This window comes from Tenrec ecaudatus, chromosome 1 (assembly GCF_050624435.1).
Source record: "Tenrec ecaudatus isolate mTenEca1 chromosome 1, mTenEca1.hap1, whole genome shotgun sequence".
NCBI classification, from domain to species: Eukaryota; Metazoa; Chordata; class Mammalia; order Afrosoricida; family Tenrecidae; genus Tenrec; species Tenrec ecaudatus.
Window position 1 is genome coordinate 300207237 of NC_134530.1, and position 19658 is coordinate 300226894.

General features: G+C 51.5%; 1 protein-coding gene across 5 annotated transcripts in view; it reads left to right on the forward strand.

The window, feature by feature from the left end:
- Positions 1-19658, forward strand: part of DTNBP1 (dystrobrevin binding protein 1) — a 155024-nt gene that overhangs the window by 118701 nt on the left and 16665 nt on the right. For all 5 annotated transcript variants that reach the window (XM_075532451.1, XM_075532450.1, XM_075532454.1 and 2 more), the window contains exon 8: positions 18549-18704. In XM_075532451.1, the coding sequence (XP_075388566.1) occupies positions 18549-18704 (156 nt within the window). The remainder of the gene's footprint in view (positions 1-18548; positions 18705-19658) is intronic.

Sequence of the window (19658 nt, forward strand, 5' to 3'; positions counted from 1 at the left end):
CTGCGGTCGCACTGACCTGACAGCAATTGCAAGTGGGGTTATTGAGTATTAAGCCTTTTTTTTTCATGTATCCATTAGCTATTTGTATATCTTTTTTTGTAAAATGACTGTTCAGACCCTGTGCATCTTTCATAATTGAGCCGTTTGTTGTCTTCTTATTGACTTGAAAGAGTTCTTTATGTGCTTTGAGTATGAATTCTTAGCCACATGTTTGGTTAGCCCAAAAAAAGGCTATGACTTTTCCTTTTCTTAGTGTTACCATTTAAAATGTGAAAGGTCTGATTGAGTCCATCTTACCCCGTTTTTGCTGTATGATTTGCAATGTGTCTGCCATATCCAAGATCTCTTGATCCACCCTGAGATCATGACGGTTTCTTCCTGGAACTCTGCCATGAAATTCCACAAGAGGCTGGGTTTCACCAAACTAAGGCCTCAATTCTATGGAGAAGTGGCAGCTTACTAAGACCTGGAGGTTGTGTGTGAGAGGGCGGGACATAGAGGGAGCTTCCAAATAAAGGAAAGAGCATATGCGGAGCCTCAGGCTGGCGTGATTTTGTCACGTGCGATAAAGGTGGATCAGACCACAGCAACACGAAGCCATCCTTCCAGCGCAGTGGACGTCATGGAGGGTTTTGAGAACCAACGGGCGGCATGATGAGATCTCCTTTCCAGAAAGCTCCGACCAGCTGCAGCTGTGTGGGGATGGGGAGAGGGCTGGTGTGCTTTGGATGGGCCGTGTGAGAGGCTGTTGACCAGCCCGTGAGAGATGGCAGCAGCTTGGAATCTCCTTGAGTGTTCGAGAGCCTTTCTGCCTTCAGTTCTGCCTGTGGTCAAGCACCTGAGCCACAACACGGCAGGGGTTCATTTCTGTGCCTCCTACCCCATTCCTCGGCACACACCCCTTTGTTCTTCTCGTCCGGTTGTCTTTGCCACGAGAAGATGTGCCTTGTCGCAGGCCACAGCGGCTCCAACTTCGCCAGCGGCTCCTCCGCCTTTAGAAGACCTTGAGAGCGAGGGACTTAATCGTTCATTGAAAAAACAGCACAACGCGTGCACTCTGCCAGACCTGTAGGTTGAATGCCTTTGTGGTGGAAGGCACGTGTCTCGGTGGAAATGGCTTGGGCAGGATCATAGTGGTCTAGGATCGACCCGCAGCAGTTTGTGCGTCTGAGTCCCACCCATGCCTCCAGATCTCGCTCTGGGAGTTCCACCAGCGTGTACAGAGGATGCGCTCATCTGCCAGCCGCCGGCTGTGCCCTTGCGACGGCTTTCTCTGACCGCCCAAGCCCTTTTGACAGTTCTATAGCTTAGCAAACCTTGGAACCCTGCTATGACTTCCCGCCACTGGCTCCCTCCTCCGGCTGATGCGTCTCTGTAGTTCGCTTGTCCTTGCCCTGTTTAAGACTTAATAAATGTCTTCTTTGAATGAAAGTTTTTACGTTATGAAGGAAAGGTAGCTGAGTGATGAAACCGTGTGAGATTCAACGAGAGAAAATTGGGAGATGTTATCAGGGACAAAAGTGTCTGCCTTAGTTGAGTTCACTCTGCACGTTTGAGTTTTGCGAAATACAAAATGTGGCGGCATCTCGTCTGTGATTTTCCCAGAGTGTCTTTTAATTGACTCTGTGAATTAGTGGTAGCAAATTACAACTTCTCAGGGGAATTACCATAAATCTAGTTCATTCTCTCTTTCAAAATACAACAGAAAGCACTGGGATTTCCAAGCAAATGGTGCGAAGTGTCTTGCTCAGAAAATGAAAGCACACATTATTTTTGCTAAGTGCTTTTCATTCTGACTGTGAAATCGATGCTTGGAAACCTGTTTCCTTTCTCCAGTTGTCTGAAGGATACAGAGAGACTCAAAGGTTTCTCTTAATCTAGGGGATAGAGAGAGGTAGGTGAAATGCCGCTATAAATAACAAAAACAAACAAAAACAAAGCAAACACGATGTTGAAACCCCTTTACTGGATCATCTGAGCTGCTTGCTCAGTGTCCTACACCGGAGCCTGGTGGCACGGTGGCAAAGCACTTTGGTTGCTGTCTGGAAGGCCGGCAGTGCGACCCCTCACGGCTCTGCGGGAACAGCTGTGACCGTCTGCTTCTGTCACACAGGACAGCCCTTCTACGTTGTGCTCTGCGGTCACTGAGGCAGAATCAGATTGACGACTGTAGGGAGGGGGTGGTTTGGGTGTAAGTCCAACATGATAAGCAGATGAGAACTTTTTGCCCATCAAAATTAAGAAACTCTTATAGACCAGAAAATCCATCCATGGTTATCAAGAGGAGGGATTAGGATTAGGAAAGATGGAAAACATGAAGAAGACGCCAAAGCAGGGCGACTTCTGGGTCTTTCTCGGGTAGCTGGGAGAAGCAGCAGCGCTGTCTGAGCAGAGGAGACAGACTCACCTGTTGTGAAGAGGTGCGTGCGGCCAGAAGGTGAAGCAAAGCTGCTCTCGCACGAAGAAACACGTGACGGCCCTGCGGTCTTTTAAACCTTCAGTTTACCTGAGCTTAAAAAAATAAAAACCCGCCGCCATCGAGTCGATGATAGCTCTAAGTGACCCCCTAGGACAAGGTAGAACTTTTCCTGGAGGGGGGGGGGAAGTGTCTGAAGCTAACTCTTCAGAGGAGCAGAAAGCCCTGTTTTTTTCCCTGTGACCCTAAAGCGGAATGCACATCTTGTACGATCTCTTCTGGTCTAATGTGAAGTCTGTGTTTTGGAATCTTTCTCCATGGCCCCTGGTTATGTTAACATGTTTTAAGGACATATAATTGTAACAGGGCAGTGTTCCTGATTATATTCCAAACCATCTCATGAAAAACAAGAACAAAACTAGCTTTACTTGATCTTTAAGTTAAACTTTTTCATAGATGGCAAGAATTGTTTTTAAAAAATACTGTGTATACACAGCAGAATATAGACCATGTCAACAATTTCAAGGTATACAATTCAGTGACACCAATTATATTTTTCAGGTGGGCAGCCATCCTCTCCTCACCTTCTTTTTCCATGTGTGTCCATGAACTCAGTGCCGTCAAAGTCCTGTCCAACCTGTGGCTTTGCCACAGTCAATTTGGTCCCATTTAGATAGTTCTTAAAAGCACAAGAAGGCACCGGGAATGCAGGACAGATGGTCCCTTCAAGACTGGTGCTGAGAGTGGTGATGCCCTCAGGGTGGAGGGAGGGTGGGGTGGAAAAGGGGAACTGATTACAAGAATCTACATATGACCTCCTCCTTGGGGAGTGGACAGCAGAGAAGAGGGTGGGGGGAGATGTCGGACAGTGTGACATATGACAAAATAATAATAATTGATGAATGATGAAGGGTTCATGAGGTAGGAGAGTAGGGAGAGGGGGAAATTGAGGAACCGATATTAAGGGCTCAAGTAGAGGGCAAGTGTTTTGAGAATGATGATGGCAACAAATGTACAAATGTGCTTGACACAATGGATGTATATGTGCATTGTGATAAAAATGGTACAAGCTCCCAATAAAATGATTTTTTTAAAAGAAAACAATGAAACAAAAAATTATTTTATTTTAATTCCTGTTTTTATTGAGAGCTCTTACAGATGTCATAACATCCATCATTCCAATAGTTCAAGTAAAATTGTACAGTTGCTGCTACAGTCAGTTTCAAAACATTTGCTTTCCTTTTGAATCCTTTGATATCAGTTCTCCTAGATCCGCTTCCTCCCAACAAACCAGGCCTTTTTTGTCGCACACTGTTATGCAATCTCTTCAGGACCTCTAAATAGAAAGCTTGATTAACAGTCTGACCTGGTGGAACGAACTCCAAATGCACTATCCCCCTCACATCAAAAAAAAAAAAAGAACACAAGAAGGCATTCTTTACTAACTGAGCTAAACTAGCACATGGCTTTAAGAAGGCTTAGGGACTATTTTGGTTTAAAGTTTAAAAATGACCTTAGGGGTTTATTCAGCCTCCACGGCTCCAGAGAATATGGGTTCTGTGGTCATTTGGAAATCTGTTCTGCACTTTGTCTCTCTTGGTCAGGAGTCTCGTATGGAATGCTTGATCAGAACGCTGTGTGGTGGTGGCGGGGACTTACTGTCTAATCCTGTTCTCTGCCGAGACCCAGCGCTAGTTGCTCTTGGAGGCAATTAGCCGCACTTCCCCTCCCTTTGCTGCTCCAGGCAAACCGAGACCAGTGCTGTCTCTGGGATGCTGCTTGCAGGTGCACAGCTGATGGATGGAATGGCTGTCAGTTAGGTGGTGGTAGTGGTGGCAGGTGAAAGACGGGGCCTTCTACTCCCGTAAACAGCCCTAGTCCCAGAAACCCCCAAGGGGTCGCCAAGGGGCATCAGTGACTCGACGGCTCTGAGCTTGGTGTGGGGTTTGACTGGTGTCGGGTGTGCAGCCACCCTCCCAGTTGCAGTTATGTAGGAGCCCGCTGTGGCCGCCCTGCTTCTCGAGGGCTCCCCCTTTTCAGCTGCCCTCTACTTGACCACGCAGGTTGTCATTCCCCGAGACTGCTCGCTCCAGTAGCTTGTCCGAAGCACGAGAGGAAGGCTTGCCACCATCACCTCCTAGGAGCATTCTGGCGGTGCTGCTTCTAAGGAAGACTGACTTGCTCTTCTGGCGGTTCACGGTGCTCTCAGCACTCTTGGCCAGGCCGTCACTCAGACGCACTGCACCGATCCTTCCGTGGGCCTCCTTACTCCGTGCTCAGCTTTCCCATGAGTCAGCCTCACCTCCTCAAAGGGAAGTCTGCTCCTTCAGCACGTTAAGGAGGTTCTGCGCATCCGGCCAGCCCAGTGCAGGCCTCACTTGCTTTCTTGGCCATTGCTTCCATGCCATGGGCATTGTTACAGATCCAGTCGGGACAGCAGCCTGGGCACTTTCCAGCTTTGCACCACTTCTCATGGCGCTGTCATTGGTCTCAGATGAGGATTGGGGAGTTCTTCCCCCTGATGGCGTAATGAGCAATTTGCCACCACCGCGCAGTTTCTTGGGTGAAAGACGAAGCTTATTCTCTCCTGGGAGGGTGCCCCGCCTTGGAAACCCTCCGCGGCAGCCCTGCCCTGTCCTGTAAGATCACCGTGAGTCAGAATGAACACAATGGCAATGAATGGCTTTCTTTGATCGGTTTTTTTTCCTACATTGAACTGCACTCTACATTGAAGGTGACCATCCTGGATCTTCATCAGCAAGTGCTTCAAGTCCTCGTTTTCAGCAAGAAAGAAAGACTATCATCTACACAGGACAGGTCGTTCATGAGCGTTCTTCCAATCCCAATGCCGCATCCTTCCTCATCCAGTCCAGTGTCTTGGATTGTTAGCTCCGCATGTAGATTGAATAAGCGGTGAAAGGGTTAGATGTTCACCTGCATAATTGGGTGCACACCTATAAGAAGTCAAATTGACAAAAAGTGTGTGATACGGTTCTAACAGCACCACCCCTACACATGCTCGCGCGCGCGCGCACACACACACACACACACACACACACACACACACACGGCTACCCTCATGGGCGCGCCACCACTGGTCTCCAGAGCCCCCTCCCTCCTCTTCCCACCCGTCTAGAAAGCGGTGACTCTCAGAAGTGTCGCGGAGAAAGCCAGCGTAATAAACCAATTCGCATGGAATTGTGAGCGGTACAACGTTCTGAAAGCTCCCAATGACAGGATTTTACTTTCAAGTGTTTTACCATGTAAAGGGGATGTGTTAAGCCATATAAATCTCCTAATTGCTGCAATTTCAGGACTTATTACAGAGTGGAGCGAGGAAAGCCAGGCTTCCACACTGCCTTCCCCCTGTTCCTGCCCTCCCTGCTGGCCCACCAGCCAGGCCTCGCTGCCTCTAGGTCATTGGCAGTGAGGCGCCAGGGTGGAAGGAGACAGGGGACCAAGGCAGCCAGTGCTAACACTGACTTATGCATAAACTCTGCCTTTGTAACCCTCTCGCCTGGGCAGTGAAAACACACACACACACCACACCACACCACACCCCCTCAAATACAGTTTCTAGAAATAATGAGCTTTCCAGCAGATGTGGTCACCTTCCGAGGGTGCTGAGAGTTGACTGTCACTGAGCCTCAGAGACCGGAGGCCCCCACACTGGGGGCTGAGGTCCCCTGCCCAGGAGGCCCGCCATGCCAAATGCAGGCTGAGCTGTGTGCCCTGTGTGAGACATACATATGTTGTGTTGCAGTGTCATGTTTCACATGTTCACAAATATGGAAAATAAAAATCAACAGTCACTTTAAAGCATCACTTCGTTCATAGTAGGTTCTTTGCTGTCATGTAGTCTCCCAGTAAATTGCCAGTAAAGCTCCCTTCGCGCTTCAGCTGGAGAAGGCTGGAAACCGTTAACATAGATTGCAATTTCTGAAATCCATGCTTTGAAATCAAGGCAGCTTAAGTAAATACTGCCCTCAAGGTGATTGTTTTGAATGTTATAACATGTTCTCTTCTGTGATAGTGCAGGTGTAAAGAAATCTAGCATCTGAATCATTTTCATGAAGTTGGTGCGTCCTTAAAGTAAACGTGATGCGGGCTTCCCGACACGGATGGATTGAGCGGGATTGGATCTATAAGCGGTTAGGTTCCTTTTTCCAACTCGGGATGCACTTTCAGCCGAGAACAAGTCATGAAGTAGAGGTGGGCTTGGTGACATCTGACTAGGCTCCATTGGGGCAGGGGCTTAGCCTTGGGTCCGTCAGAGGGCCAGGGTTCCTGCGCTGGATTATGCAGAGTGGCTCCTCCTCGAAGCTTTATTTCTGGAGCTTTGAACGGCTGTTGGAGACTACAGCGACCTGGAGATACTGACCCGAGATCACATCCGCCTCGCTCCGGAGAGCCGGGACCGAGCTTGTCCGGTTGGAAGTTTGCACAGGAGTCAGGTGACAGCTAGCTGGAGTCAAATGCTGGGGAAGGCCATGAGAGGTCAGGAGGGCAGAAAGGAGGCGGGGCCGTGGGGACGCCTGCAGCCAGCCTGCCTGCTTGTGCACGTCTATGCTTCAAGTCTCCTTTAAACGGAAGAAACCACTTTTGGTTCTCAGGTAGAAATACCCCACAGCTAGACCCTCAGCTGACGTGCCTCTGACGTGTTCTATGGGACCCTCTCTGAGATGCTAAGTTGTGTTTTTACTCCCCCATGTTGATGGACTCACCTCAGAGGGTCAATGTAAAATTCAGTTCATGTTTGCCAAGTGGTTGCTTGTTTGGGGATGACAAATAACAGAAGTAGAAACTTTTCATAGTGAATAAAAATGTCTCACTACAATTGCTGTATGGAATGTTACAAGCAGGCGTCCGCGGGGCCACATGCGGCCCGCCGAGGACATTTATCCGGCCCGTCGGGTGTTTTAACCCCATTTGATTTTTTACTTCAAAATAAGATATGTGCATTGTGCATAGGGCTTTGTTCATGTTTTTTTTAAAAACTATAGTCCGGCCCTCCAACGGGTTTGAGGGTCAGTGAACTGACCCCCTGTTTAAAAGTTTGAGAACCCCTGGTTATAAGAGCTGTGAGAGCCCCCAATGAGATGGTTTATGGAAAAGATTTATAAAACTGCCCTCGTTGTCGGTCTCGGGCTCCCCTCTGCTCAGGTGGGTTGACGTGAGCTGGACCCACCAGAGGAATGGACAGCAGCCTGCACAGCAACAGACCTGGCAGGTGTTTCCTCTCTCGCTCAACACATACAACCTCTGGAGCCTTCAACACCCTGCCGACCTCAGCCCAGCAGGCCATTTCCACGGCCTCGTTTTTACATGTGTGGGAATATTGTCATCTTCCTCCCCTCCAGCCTTTTTAGAGAGGGACATGCGTTTAGGTTTGGAGATTTCACAAGATTCTTTTTAAAAAAAAATAGCAGCCAGTCTCAATCACTGTTACCATGGAAATGAGAATGAACTTGCTGAGAGAATCCCACAAGCACCGCTGTGTGTGGAAATGTCAAGAGCCAGGGAGGGTGCCTGTGGAGTTTGTGTCTTTAAGATGTCTGTTGGCAAAAAAAAAAAAAAAAGAGGCTTTTTTTCCCCTTCCAAATGTTAAAGATAGGAATAACTGAGTCTTATTTTTAAAGTTTAGAATTTAGGAATAGAAAATATTGACTTGGAAACCTGGACGTGCTCTGTCTTAGCATATAAACAGCTTATGTGTCACGGCACAGATCCATGGTAAAGTGAGCCATTTTAAAACTCTTCAAGACACAATTGCGTCGGAATACCAATTGTGCTGGGCTTTCCGGATTGGGAAGCTTCTGGCGAGCTGAAAGCTTTCATCCTTCGGTGTGGGCCACGGCCGGTCGGCGATGACCAGTGCTACAGCCTTCCAGTGCACTCGGGCAAAACTCTAAGAATCCAGGAGGCTCCCAAAGTCAGAAGGCCTTTAAAAGGTGATTTTCATTATTAACAGATTAAATGCTGGATGGTCCAGGATTTCACTGTGGCAGCACTCCAAGATAGTTCACTTCAGCTTGTGAGCAAATAGCAGTGAGGAGTCGTTGACGTTTAGTAAACGTGTCAAACGTATCGAGTGAATTAGATGCATTTATAGTAACACATAGAATAAATGACTGAAGAAATAGTCTTCATACGTTGGATATTTCTAGCCAAGGGACTATTTCATGTTCTACACCGAGGACCAGGTAGCAGACATGACAAGGTGTGGATTTACTATCCAACCCCACTGCCACTGAGCCCGTGCCGACTGTTCATCTTAGTGGAGTACCGCCCTCACCTTTCTCCCATCAAACAGCTAGTGGGTTTGAACTGCTGACTTTTTGGTTATGGGCAGGACACTTAACCCACAGTGCCACTAGGTACTCTTATACTTACTACCCTTGTGGGGAACTAGCTGTGTTTATTCTTAACTTTGAAATTACTGCCTTGGTCTTTCCTTAGTCATGTTAACAACTTCTTAGTAACTTTAACACATTCCTTTACATTGTAATTCGTGTTTTTATTTTTGGTGTTCACTTCATTTGTTATGTCACGAATGGACTTCTGAACCACTTACTAGTTTCCACAGTTCATCACAAAACTCTTCGTGTGTCCGATGTGCGTTTAGTACATTACTTTAGTATATAGCTGAGTCTCTTCAGGGGATACTCTGTTTCAACCATCTCTCTCTCTCTTTTCCATAATGTTTATTTAAATCACTTTATTAGGGACTCATACACCACCCATCTCGATCCATACATACATCAGTTGTGTAAAGCACATTTGTACATTCGTTGCCCTCATCATTCTCAAAACGTTTGCTCTCCACCCAAGCCCCTGGCATCAGCTCCTCCTGTTTTCCCCTCCCTCCCCACTACCCCCTCCCTCATGAACCCCTGATAAATTATAAATTATTATTTTGTCATATCTGGCTTATTTTCCATAATATTTAAATCATTTGTTTATAAAGTGTTTTAATAATATCTAGTAGGCCCCTTTTGGTTTTTTTTCCCCAAGTTTTCCATGATCAAGCTGTGATATCACAATTGCTAGAAAACATCCAGGAGGTAACGTGTCATCCTTTTCCATGGCTGGAATCATTGAATACGTGAAATGATAGTAATTTCCATGTCAGGTTGATATTTAAGTTTCATTTCTTGCGTAAGTTTCTGCAATATGTACTTTATTTATTTCATTGGTTCTCCAAAATGTGTGGGCATGTATGTGGGCCTGGCAGGTCCTGCTTCTCATGGCTCTTGCATCTGTGTGCGTATTTTCATCCTCAAGTCTCATTTGAATGTGTGTCTGCTTTCTTCTCTGTCTGAAGTTTGTATGTGCTAGAGTCTTGTCTTGGGATTTTGACCGCAAACATCTCTGTTGTTCACACCGTAGACGTGGAACTGCCGGAAACTGGCTGGGGCTCTCTGAAGAGGGAGTCAGTGGGAACCCCTGGGGTAGTCTGGACTTCCAGGACAAAGCCCGGATCAGGTCCACCAGGCTGGTCACCTGCACTGGGCTGCCTGACCTGGCAGTGGACCCCACAGAATGGGAGAGAGCTGCTCCAGGGCACCCTGCCCTTGTCCCCCTCCCTTGGGGGGAGCACAGGGAAAGCTTCTGTATGGTGTGTGTTGTGGTTGCTGCCGGGGCTTTTCCAGTCTGGATGAGTTTGTGAATATTTGAAAGGGACTGAAGGAGAGGGAGTTTCTGTCGTTTTCAGGAATTGTCCCAGCTTTCCTGTATATTTCCTACCACCCCACCCCCTTAATACAAAGAAGTGTTCAGAGTAATCCCTTGACTGAACTCCATGCACAAATGCCATTGGCTCAGAGCAGTGGAACCTCCCCAGCGGCTCCATGGAAGCAAGGCCTGGTGATCTGCTTCTGGGAAGCCAGCAGCCGAGAAGTTGGGAGGCTTTCTACTCCCATAGAGGGTTACAGCCTTGGAAGCCCACGGGGGGCAGTCCTACCCTTCCTTCTAGGGTCTCTGTGAGTCAGAATCCACTGGTGAGTTTTACCAGAGGCTGAGGGGAGCGGAATGGGTGTTCGTGCGTCATGTTCGGGGTGATGAGACACGGTGAGAAGCAGGGCAGTGTTTGCCCTGCACAGTGGTTGGATGTCACCCAGGTCAGAAGGTAAAATGGCAAATCCATGCTTGCTGTAGTTTGCTCAGTGAAAGGGTGTGGGCGGGGGTGCTCTCCCGGGTAGGCTCTGCGCCTCTGGCACCTGCAGTTCAAGTTCATTGCCTCCTCCTGCCCCAGGGGCCGTCTCCTGTTGGCTGTAAAGTCTGCCAGGGAGGAAGGCGGACCAACAGTCTTGGTGTCAGAGTTCCTGAGGAAGACCCAGCACCCCAATGTGCCCTCATGGTTCTTTGTTGAGTCAGGACCCTGGGGATGATGTAGCAGCCACGGCCCTCTGCTGTGACGCTGAGTGCTGTCCTGTGAGCCCGTGACCTTTGAACAGGGCCGTGGCTGCGGAAGCCTCTCACCTCACCGACAATCGTGAGCCGTTAGCCATCAGTTAGTTATTCGTGAGGCAGTTGCATGGCCAGGCAAAGACAGACACAAATGCCTGTAGGCCTCTGGTAATACATCTCACTGCCCCCAAGTCAGTTCTGATTCAGAGTTGGGCTGCTAACCACAATGTGGGCAGTTCAAACCCCAAGCCACTCCTTGAGAGAAAGCGGAGGCTCTTTACTCCCGTGAGGACTTACACTCAGGAACCCAGAGGCACTGCCCTCCTGTGCTGAGGGGTGGCTGAGAGTTTCTGCTGATAGTGCAGTCTGATTCTCATGGACTGCCCTCCTCTAAGTCAGCATCTTGTTTCCAATCTGATTGTTACTTAATTTTATGGAAATAATAGCATCTGGAATTGCCTCTTCCTGCCCCCATCAAAAGCATATAAAAACCGGAACTGGCCCGCTCCCCCGTGCCACCTGACCCCACCCTTTAGTGGTGGGCACCAAGTCGAGACCAGGACTCTTAGCCTAGCATTTTCTCTCTCCCTGGTGTCAGCAAAATTCCTTAAATGCTTTGTGTTTCTGCTCGTCCCCTAGAGAGTGGTCATTTTCTCTGGACTTGGTGGAAATTCGTGAAGGGTTCTGGAAGCTGAGACTAGCGCACTGTCTCCTGTTAAGGGGGCTTTAGGAAAGGGCTCTTCCAGTGGGCACTGGGCAGGACTGAGGTGAGGAAGCCCCTGGAGTTGTGATGGGCTCTTGGTTGTCTGAAAGGCTCATTTATCCTGGCGGGCTGCAACGCCCACCGTTGTTCTGAATGCTCCTTTCTTAGTTCCATGTAGGAGAAAAACATGTTCTAAGGCCCCAAGGTGGTGGTGGTGGTGGTGGGGGGGGGGGAAAGAAAGGTTATGTAAAATGTCACTTAACTCTTTTTTTCAAAGAAATGAGTTAGCTTTAGCATGTAAAGGAGAATTCCCCCCACCCCCCAAGTATCAGTTCTGAGGAATGAACACTAAAATTATTTTTAGAATACGCATAGAAATAAGGTACGGTATGAAGTAATTGTACCTGTCCTAGAAACTAATTACTGATGAAGTCTAGATAGAAACATTTAAAAAGTTGAGGAAACCCAAAGCCACGGGACTTGATACTTTAGAAATGTGTTAAAAAGCTCCAGTTCTGGGTAACAATTAAAAGTCCATCTTTATTTTTTTTTCTTCGAACCATTGTGAGTCTGTTTGGAGGCATTTGGTGGGGGTGGGGGCAGGAGTGGAGAAGACTGGCAAATGACTGGGTGCCTTATTTTGAAATGTAAGGTAGAAAATATAACTGTTGAGTGATAAAATGTTAGCAATAAGTGGATTTTAAAACCGGAGAACTCAGGGACTCGTGTGTATTTTGTTGTCTTCCAACTAGTCCTCGCTTCCTAAATACAGTCTAAATATATTCTGCTGAGCCCAGTGGAGAGTGGTCACGAGTAACGCGTTAGAGGGAGCGGAGGGTGGGGAGTTGGGCAGCGTTGGTCACTTCCTTTGGCAGCTCACTGGTGGTGTGGCCAGGAAGGTGTCAGGTGGAACAGCCACTGTCTGGTGCCGCTCGGAACTGGAAACGACTGGACCGTGCGGCCCAGCGCGGGCACTCCTGGACATCCGCCACAGAGAAAGGACATGCTCCTTACAGGAACCTTGCGTGTGTATGTCCATAGCACCTTGACTCATCAAAGCAGGAGCGTGGCTAAGCCACACGGGGGATACTCCTCAGCCATGCCAAAGGGCACACACACACCCACCTGGACGAGCCCCAAGGCCATCCGCTGCGTGAAAACCAAACCTCAGGAGCACCGGGGAATGCTTGTGACGTGGCCTAATGACAGATCTGGGGACAGACTGGTGCTGAGGAAGTTAAGGGCACGGGAGAGGGGTACAGTTGGGTTATCTTGATGGTGGCGATGCTGACCCAACGGTAGGAGATAAAAGTGCACAGCTACACACACACACACACACACACACACACACACTCACACTCAGCCATGGAGCCAGTGCCTTCAGGAGAAAGCTGAGTGAACTCTGTGGATTGTACCAACATCACTTTCTTGGCCTTGGATTGCCCCATAAGGATAACACTGTGGCTGTCCTGTGGATTTATAATTCTTTCAAAAAACATTTAAAACAAAACAAGAAACTTAACATTGACACCAAAAGGTTGAAGTAATCCTTTTGTCCGGTTCATATGGTTCCACCTCCTAGGGAGAAAACCTCAGCTGGTGATCCCCAGAGTGCTTTGGTGGTCACCTCACCAAGAGAGATTTCAAAGGCATGTTTCACTTTGTCACCGGCGCATTTTAAGGAGCCCGAGTGATGCTGTGTTTAAATGCTGGGCTGCTAACCCTAAGGTCAGCAGTTCGAGACCACCAGTCGCTCCATGGGAGGCACATGGGACTTTCTACTCCCATAGAGAGTTCCACTCTCAGAACTCTGCAGGGTCGCACGGTGAGTGGGCATGGGCTCCGTGGCAGTGAGTTTGTTTGCTTTGGAGGATTGGTGCTTTTTAGGGTTAAGATTTCCCACAACAATGCACACGCACTGTCCCTCCGGTGACAGAAGCTAGAATTCCAAACAGAAAGCCCACAGAGGAGAAAGGTGGGCACCGCTGGGTCCTCGACTTTTTGCTTCCCCGCACTCTGGGTTTCCTGGGCCCGGGTCGCTCACCAGCCTCTGGGCAGTTCCCTTTGTACCAGAAACTTTGGGGAAAGATCATTTGCTTACCTCTTTGTATTGAGAAAGTTGTAGCAGAATTTACACAGATTTCACAGTCTGCCCATGATCTTGTCTGAAAGCCCTTGTTCACCTATTTGAACTCAGAAATTATACTTTTTCTTCTCAGTTTGGATTCTGGGCCGTGGGTGAGTCTCTAACACAGTCCGACAATAAGATTCTCGGGATCTTTCGTAATTCCTGTCGGACTCCACTGTATTATTTCACAGAGCACATGATACTAGTCTGCCTCAGGCCGAAGATCCTCCTGGGGCCCCCCTCAGTCTCACTAGTCCCTCACTGTCTCTGGTTCCTGGTCAGCTCTATGAAGAGGCCGGTGGTTAGGGGGAAATGTCTCTGAAATGAGCTCGGCAGCTTTTCTTTAGACATTTCATAGATCTTGCGCCACCTGTATGCCCCATGAAAACAGGTAACTGAGAATTGATGACCCTGTCTTCACTGGAAATGGGACTGTGCATTGTTTTGAGTCATTACCCACTGCAAAGGGCTCCTGGTGGCCGTGTGGCCGCGCAGTCGGATGGAGCACGGGCAGTGAGTGGTCTGCGGTCCGGATGCGAGAACAGGCAGCCCCGCAGGATAAGGGAATGGACTGACTGCCCTGGGTCCCAGGGCAAATACTGCTGCTGGTTTTCCGGTGTCTTTTGTCCGTTTTCATCTTAAGACCAGTTGTTGAAGTCTTTATATTTGCCTGGCTCCCGCCAGTGTAATAGCTGACATCTTAAACGTGAGCAAGGGCCCATCTTTCACGGTGAAGACGCTTCTGTAGCCTGGTCGCTCTGAAATTCAGATGCGATGGAAGCCACATCAGAGGCCCTCCAGCGTCTCCCCTTCCACGATGGTGTGTCCGCTGCCGATTTCCCCATCGTGTCCAGAAATGAGCATGGGGACACCGGCCCTCCTTGCCACCCAGTTGAGCAGCAGAGGTGGGGCAGTGGCCCCAGGTTTCGCTGGGGGGCTTGAGTCCTGTAGGAGCCCCACTCCTTTCGCATGGATGCTTGCTTTGGGGTCCACCCACAGACACGTGGTCCTGACGGGCAGGTAGGTGGCACCTGGGGGGAGCTGCAGCAGGGAGGAGGGTACGACTGTGCTGTGAGGGCTTGGTTGGGGAAACGCTGCACCGGGCCACTGCAGGCAGAAGGGACGCGATGGCCATGTTTGGGGGGTTTTGTTTGCTAGTGACAAAAGGGCACTCAGCAGCTAACCAAAGGTTGGTGGTTCAAACCCAGAAGGTGCTCCTCAGGAGACAGCTGAGGCCATCTGCTTCCATAAAGATGACAGCTTGGGGAACCCCCACCCCGGGGTCGGGGCACTTCTGCCCTGTCCACTGAAACCACTGGGAATCAGACTGGACAGGACGGCAGAGGGCAGTGAGGGGTGGCTTTACATGCTTGACACAACGGCTGTCTGTATGGATTGTGGTAAGAGTTGTACGAGCCCCCAGTAAAGTGATTTTAAAAAGAAAAAATAACAAAAGCAGTGGTTTCTGTTGGCTTTTCCCAGTCACTTTAGGCTCCTCCCCTTTGTGGGAGTTGAGACATAATTGGGTTGCTTCCTGGTAGCAGCAACCCACAGATTAAAAACTCTAGAACGAAAACCCAGAGGGCCTCCCACAGGCAGGCTCCTCGCCCGCCCCTGAGTGACCACCAGCTTCTGGGTTAGCAGCCCCGTGCTCAACCAACCCACCGCACCTGCCGAGTCAGGCAGAGGTGGCAGAGAGTGGACATCTAAAACCGCCACGTTTAGAGACTGCATCCCGCCAAGACATCAGAACCCAGGTAAAACAAGATTGCTTCATTAAAACCCCTTCTATCATGTATACGTTTGGTTTTGTCCTTGTTCTCTGCCGTTACTTTGAAATAGTTCATTGAACTCCACTGGAAGCATTTGAAGCACCTTCATATATTTTAGGCTGACTTATTCTAGTGCATTTCAGACAGGAGGCATTTGAGCAGAGGGAATTTAAAAAAATTTACAGATGTGCCACCCTCTTGCCCCCTAAGCAAATGATCATACCATCCTCCCTGGTCATGGGATTTCGTGTTGTTTTGAGGCTGAAGGGAAGAATAAGCAAAGCCATCCCGAAGGACTCTCGCACCCCCTGCATTCACCCTGGTTAAGACGCGAAGAGGCGGCCACGCCATCTTGAGTGCCGCTGAGGCTGTGTGCGGGTGACTGGGAATGCCGGGCGCAGGCCTGGTTCCCGGGGTCTTCCGTGTTTGCAGGAGTCCGTGGCCGTGCATAATGGCAGGGTTGAGCTGAGCTGTCGGCTGCGGCCCAGTGCAGCGTGCCTGGCGAGTTTCACCTGCGTTCTCGCCTGGTGGTGGAGGTACCCTGGCCCTCCGTCACAGAGCAGGGAGCCCTGGCAGGGAGGCGCCGGAGCCGGGACAGACTCGGCCTTTGCTGCAGCTCGCTGACTTGCGAGGGGGTCCTGAGAAGAGGCACGGAGGTTTGGGGAACACGCGACAGCAGGGGGCGGTGGTTAGCCGGTGCTGTCACCCCGGCTCCTAGTGGCCTCTGCGCACAAGCCCTCGCTCGGTCCTGCACCACCCTCGTCATTTCCGCCACTGTGCTGGTCCGTCTTGTTGGGGGGCTTCCTCTCTTTCGCTGCCCCGCTGCTTTCCCAAGCTTGATGTCCTTCTCCAGGACTGGTCTCTCCTGGCAACACGTCTAAAGCATACAAGACCTGTGCCTCTAAGGAGCATCCTGAGCACAAGTTTGTTGGTTCTTCCGGCAGCCCGTGGGACTGTCAGCATTCTCTGCCAACACCATCATTCAAGTGCATTGATTCCTCTGTCGTCTTCCTGATTCGATGTCCAACGTCCACGGGCATGAGGCCACTGAAAATACCGTGCCGTCAGGGATCTCTGGAGGCATTCAGAACGGCCGTCTGAAGGGAGCGATCTTGGCTACCTCACTTAGCTTGAAGCCCACTCCCGGGCAGGGCTGCCACGGAGTGTGGACGCCGGGGGAAGTGTGGCCGGTGTGGGGCCAGAGTCTGTCACCCACCGGATGAGAGTCGCTTAACCCCAAGAGCTTCTGGCTAAGCTTGCTTGTGGGTTCCCTGGGGCTCAGAAAATACCCTGAACAGGAAGCAGATCAGTGTGGCTTGGGGAGGAGCCTGGTGGGCACCCAGGTGGGCGGCAGAGATGAGGCTGTCTGAGGGCCTGCCCAGACCCCACACCGGCCGCACTTCCCACGGCGTTCGCACTCCGTGTCAGCACTGCCTGGGAGTGGGCTTCAAGCTAAGTGAGGTAGCCTCTGAATGCAGCGCACGCATAGTGATAAGCCAGTTAGCCAGACTCTCTCCTCCCCGTGAGGCTTTGCTGATAAGGCTCTGTGGTCCCTGCACGTGTATACACACTGTATAAACAGTAGGGTTAGCGGGAGCGTTTAGCCTCTGTACCCGCGCATGGGGCACTCAGAGCAGTAGCAGGTGAGGCTTCCCAGTGCTGCTGGGGGGGGGGGTGTAAATCACACCCCACTGCTGACGCTCCCCTGAGATGAACCCAAAGGACCCCTGCCTAGGGGGAAAGTTTGCACTGGGTCCTCGGTGTCCCCAGGCAGCAAGGGGGCTGAGACTTTCAGCTGACCAGCACCCGATCCTCCTGCTGAGCACAGCCAGTACGGGGTCATCAATGAAGTGCAGGAACCCCAGGGTGCTGCCTGTCCCCTCTCTGAAGTGCTCCCCACTGCTGCGTGTGGGCACCGCAAACTGTGCGGCCTGGTGTGGCCGGCGTCCGGCTGTGGGACTCGCGGGCCAGACTTGCTCCTCTCCTAGGAGATCCTGCGCCTGTGCCAGGCCCGCTGAGGGCAGAGCCCCAGTCCAGCCGCACGGCCGCCTCCATCCTCAAAACAGGCATCGTTTCCCCATCGAAGGGCTCCCGGACAGTCTCCCCTTGTCAGGGCCCCTGTGCCCACAACCCCACCTGCGCCCTCAGGGTAGATCTGCCGGCCTATCACAAGCAGAGCTGTGGTCTCCTTAGTGACATCGATGTAGAAATGTTCCTTGACCCAGGTCCAGGGTGCATGCTCTGGAGGAGGGAGGTTCAACCACTGAGGAGTGTTGACCGACTGATACATCAGGGGTCTGCTCTAAAGAGTGAGACCAGGGTGATAGTACAGTGGTCGCTGAACGGTGAGGGGACCAGGGATCCTGGCCTCCCCTGCAGGTCAAACTCCACATAAAACTCAAGTCGACCCGTGAACCACACATTTGCAGTGGGCGGGCCCCACTCACAGGCAGACCCATTGCACATCGTCTCCCCCGTAACTGCACCACCCACCTTGGAGACGCCGACTGTTGCCAGGAGGGAGCCAGTCAGCATCGCTGCGGGGCCAGAGGGAGCCCTCGAAGTTCAGGGCTGTTGTCCAAGGGAAGCCCTGCATGCAGGGCCACTGGCCCAGCCCTGGCTTGAGGGCCCACTGTTCCTGCCGGTGATGACTCTTTAGGGGTCCGGTGAGAGCTGGGCGGGCGTCTCTCCTGGGGCTCAGAGGCGGCGCGTGGGCTCAGGAAGGGGACACCAACCCAGGCAGACGCCCCGGGAGCAGGCGTCTGTCTGGTTTATTGGGGACTTATTACAAAGGGCCCTCACAGAGTTCATGGAAGGATGCCATTGCCCCCCATCTGAAACCCGCTCCTATGTGCCAGGCACTGATGGAGGTGATCAGGTGGCCCAACGGGAAGTATGCAGTCAGAGGACATGTCCCTCAGGGCGGCCACGCCTGGGCCTGCTTCCCAGAGTGTGAGCCAGAGGCCATTTGAAGGGCGGGGAAGGAGGCGCGTCTCTCAGGCCTCCAGGGGACATGTTGGGGTGGTTAGGCGGGCCAGGTGACACGATGAGGTGGGAGGGTGCCTGTGAGCAGGTGTTTCTGCCCCCCTCCTGACTCTGCCCCTCCTGTGGTGCCCGTAGCTGAACTGGATGCTGAGCACGCGCAGAAGGTCCTGGACATGGCGCACACGCAGCAGACGAAGCTGAAGGAACGACAGAAGTTCTTTGAGGAGGCCTTCCAGCAGGACATGGAGCTGTACCTGTCCACGGGCTACCTGCAGGTCGCCGAGAGGAGAGGTACGTGGGCCGGGGCGTCCTCGGGACTCCAGCCTGCAGGCCAGACTCCGGTTTGGGCTCTTCTTACATGCGGCTCGAGGTGCCAGGAGGAGGTGTTTGTTAAACCATCGTTTAGAAAGGAGCGGGGGTTAATTATGCTTATGGGGACGTGGAGATAGAAGACCACAACACAGAAGCCATAACTCATCCGGTGTGGGAAAGACCATGCTTACCCCCCCCTCACCCCCGCATCTAACTGCTGCCCCAGCCCCCCAGTCCCTAGGTGGACTTAGGGAGCCTCGGCCTCCATCCAGAGTACCGTGCTGATGACCATCAAATGCTGGCACTTGTCTGCCACGAGGTGTCGAGGTGTCGCAGGAGAAGCCGCCGCCCCACCTGCTTTTCTGCCTGCCTCCCTGGTGCCTGGTCACCCCTGACAGAGGGAGAGCGCCAACCCACTGCCCTCGAGTGGATCCGGACTCACTGACAAGAGTAGCGCCGCCTCTCGAGTTTCCAGGGCTGCAGGCTTGGTGGAAGCAGCTCACGGGTTTGAACTACTGACCTTTGGTTGATGACGAACACTTTGCTCTACACCCACACACACACTCCATACACACAAACCCAACCCGTCGGCTACCTGGCTCTGCAGGCTGCCCAGTGCTCCCCTTCCCGAAGCCACAAGGATCAGAAGGAGGAAGCAGCAGTGTGGCCCACGTGAGCTCTACTTCTCAGCAGATGGTGCGGGGTCGACGTTGGTCGCTTTCCCCTTGGTACCCGCGCCAGAAAGGCTGGGGCTTCAGTGTACAGTGCAGGCTGCAGAGCAGGGTCCAGAGGGGCAGGCCTTTCCAGGACCAGACACTGTCAGGGGCAGGGGAGTGCGGGGGGGCAGCACGAACTGCGGGCCCCCTGTCAGTACGCCGACACAGCGCTGTCTAGCCGGGGGGGGGAGGGGGGGACACCCACCTCGACCAGGGG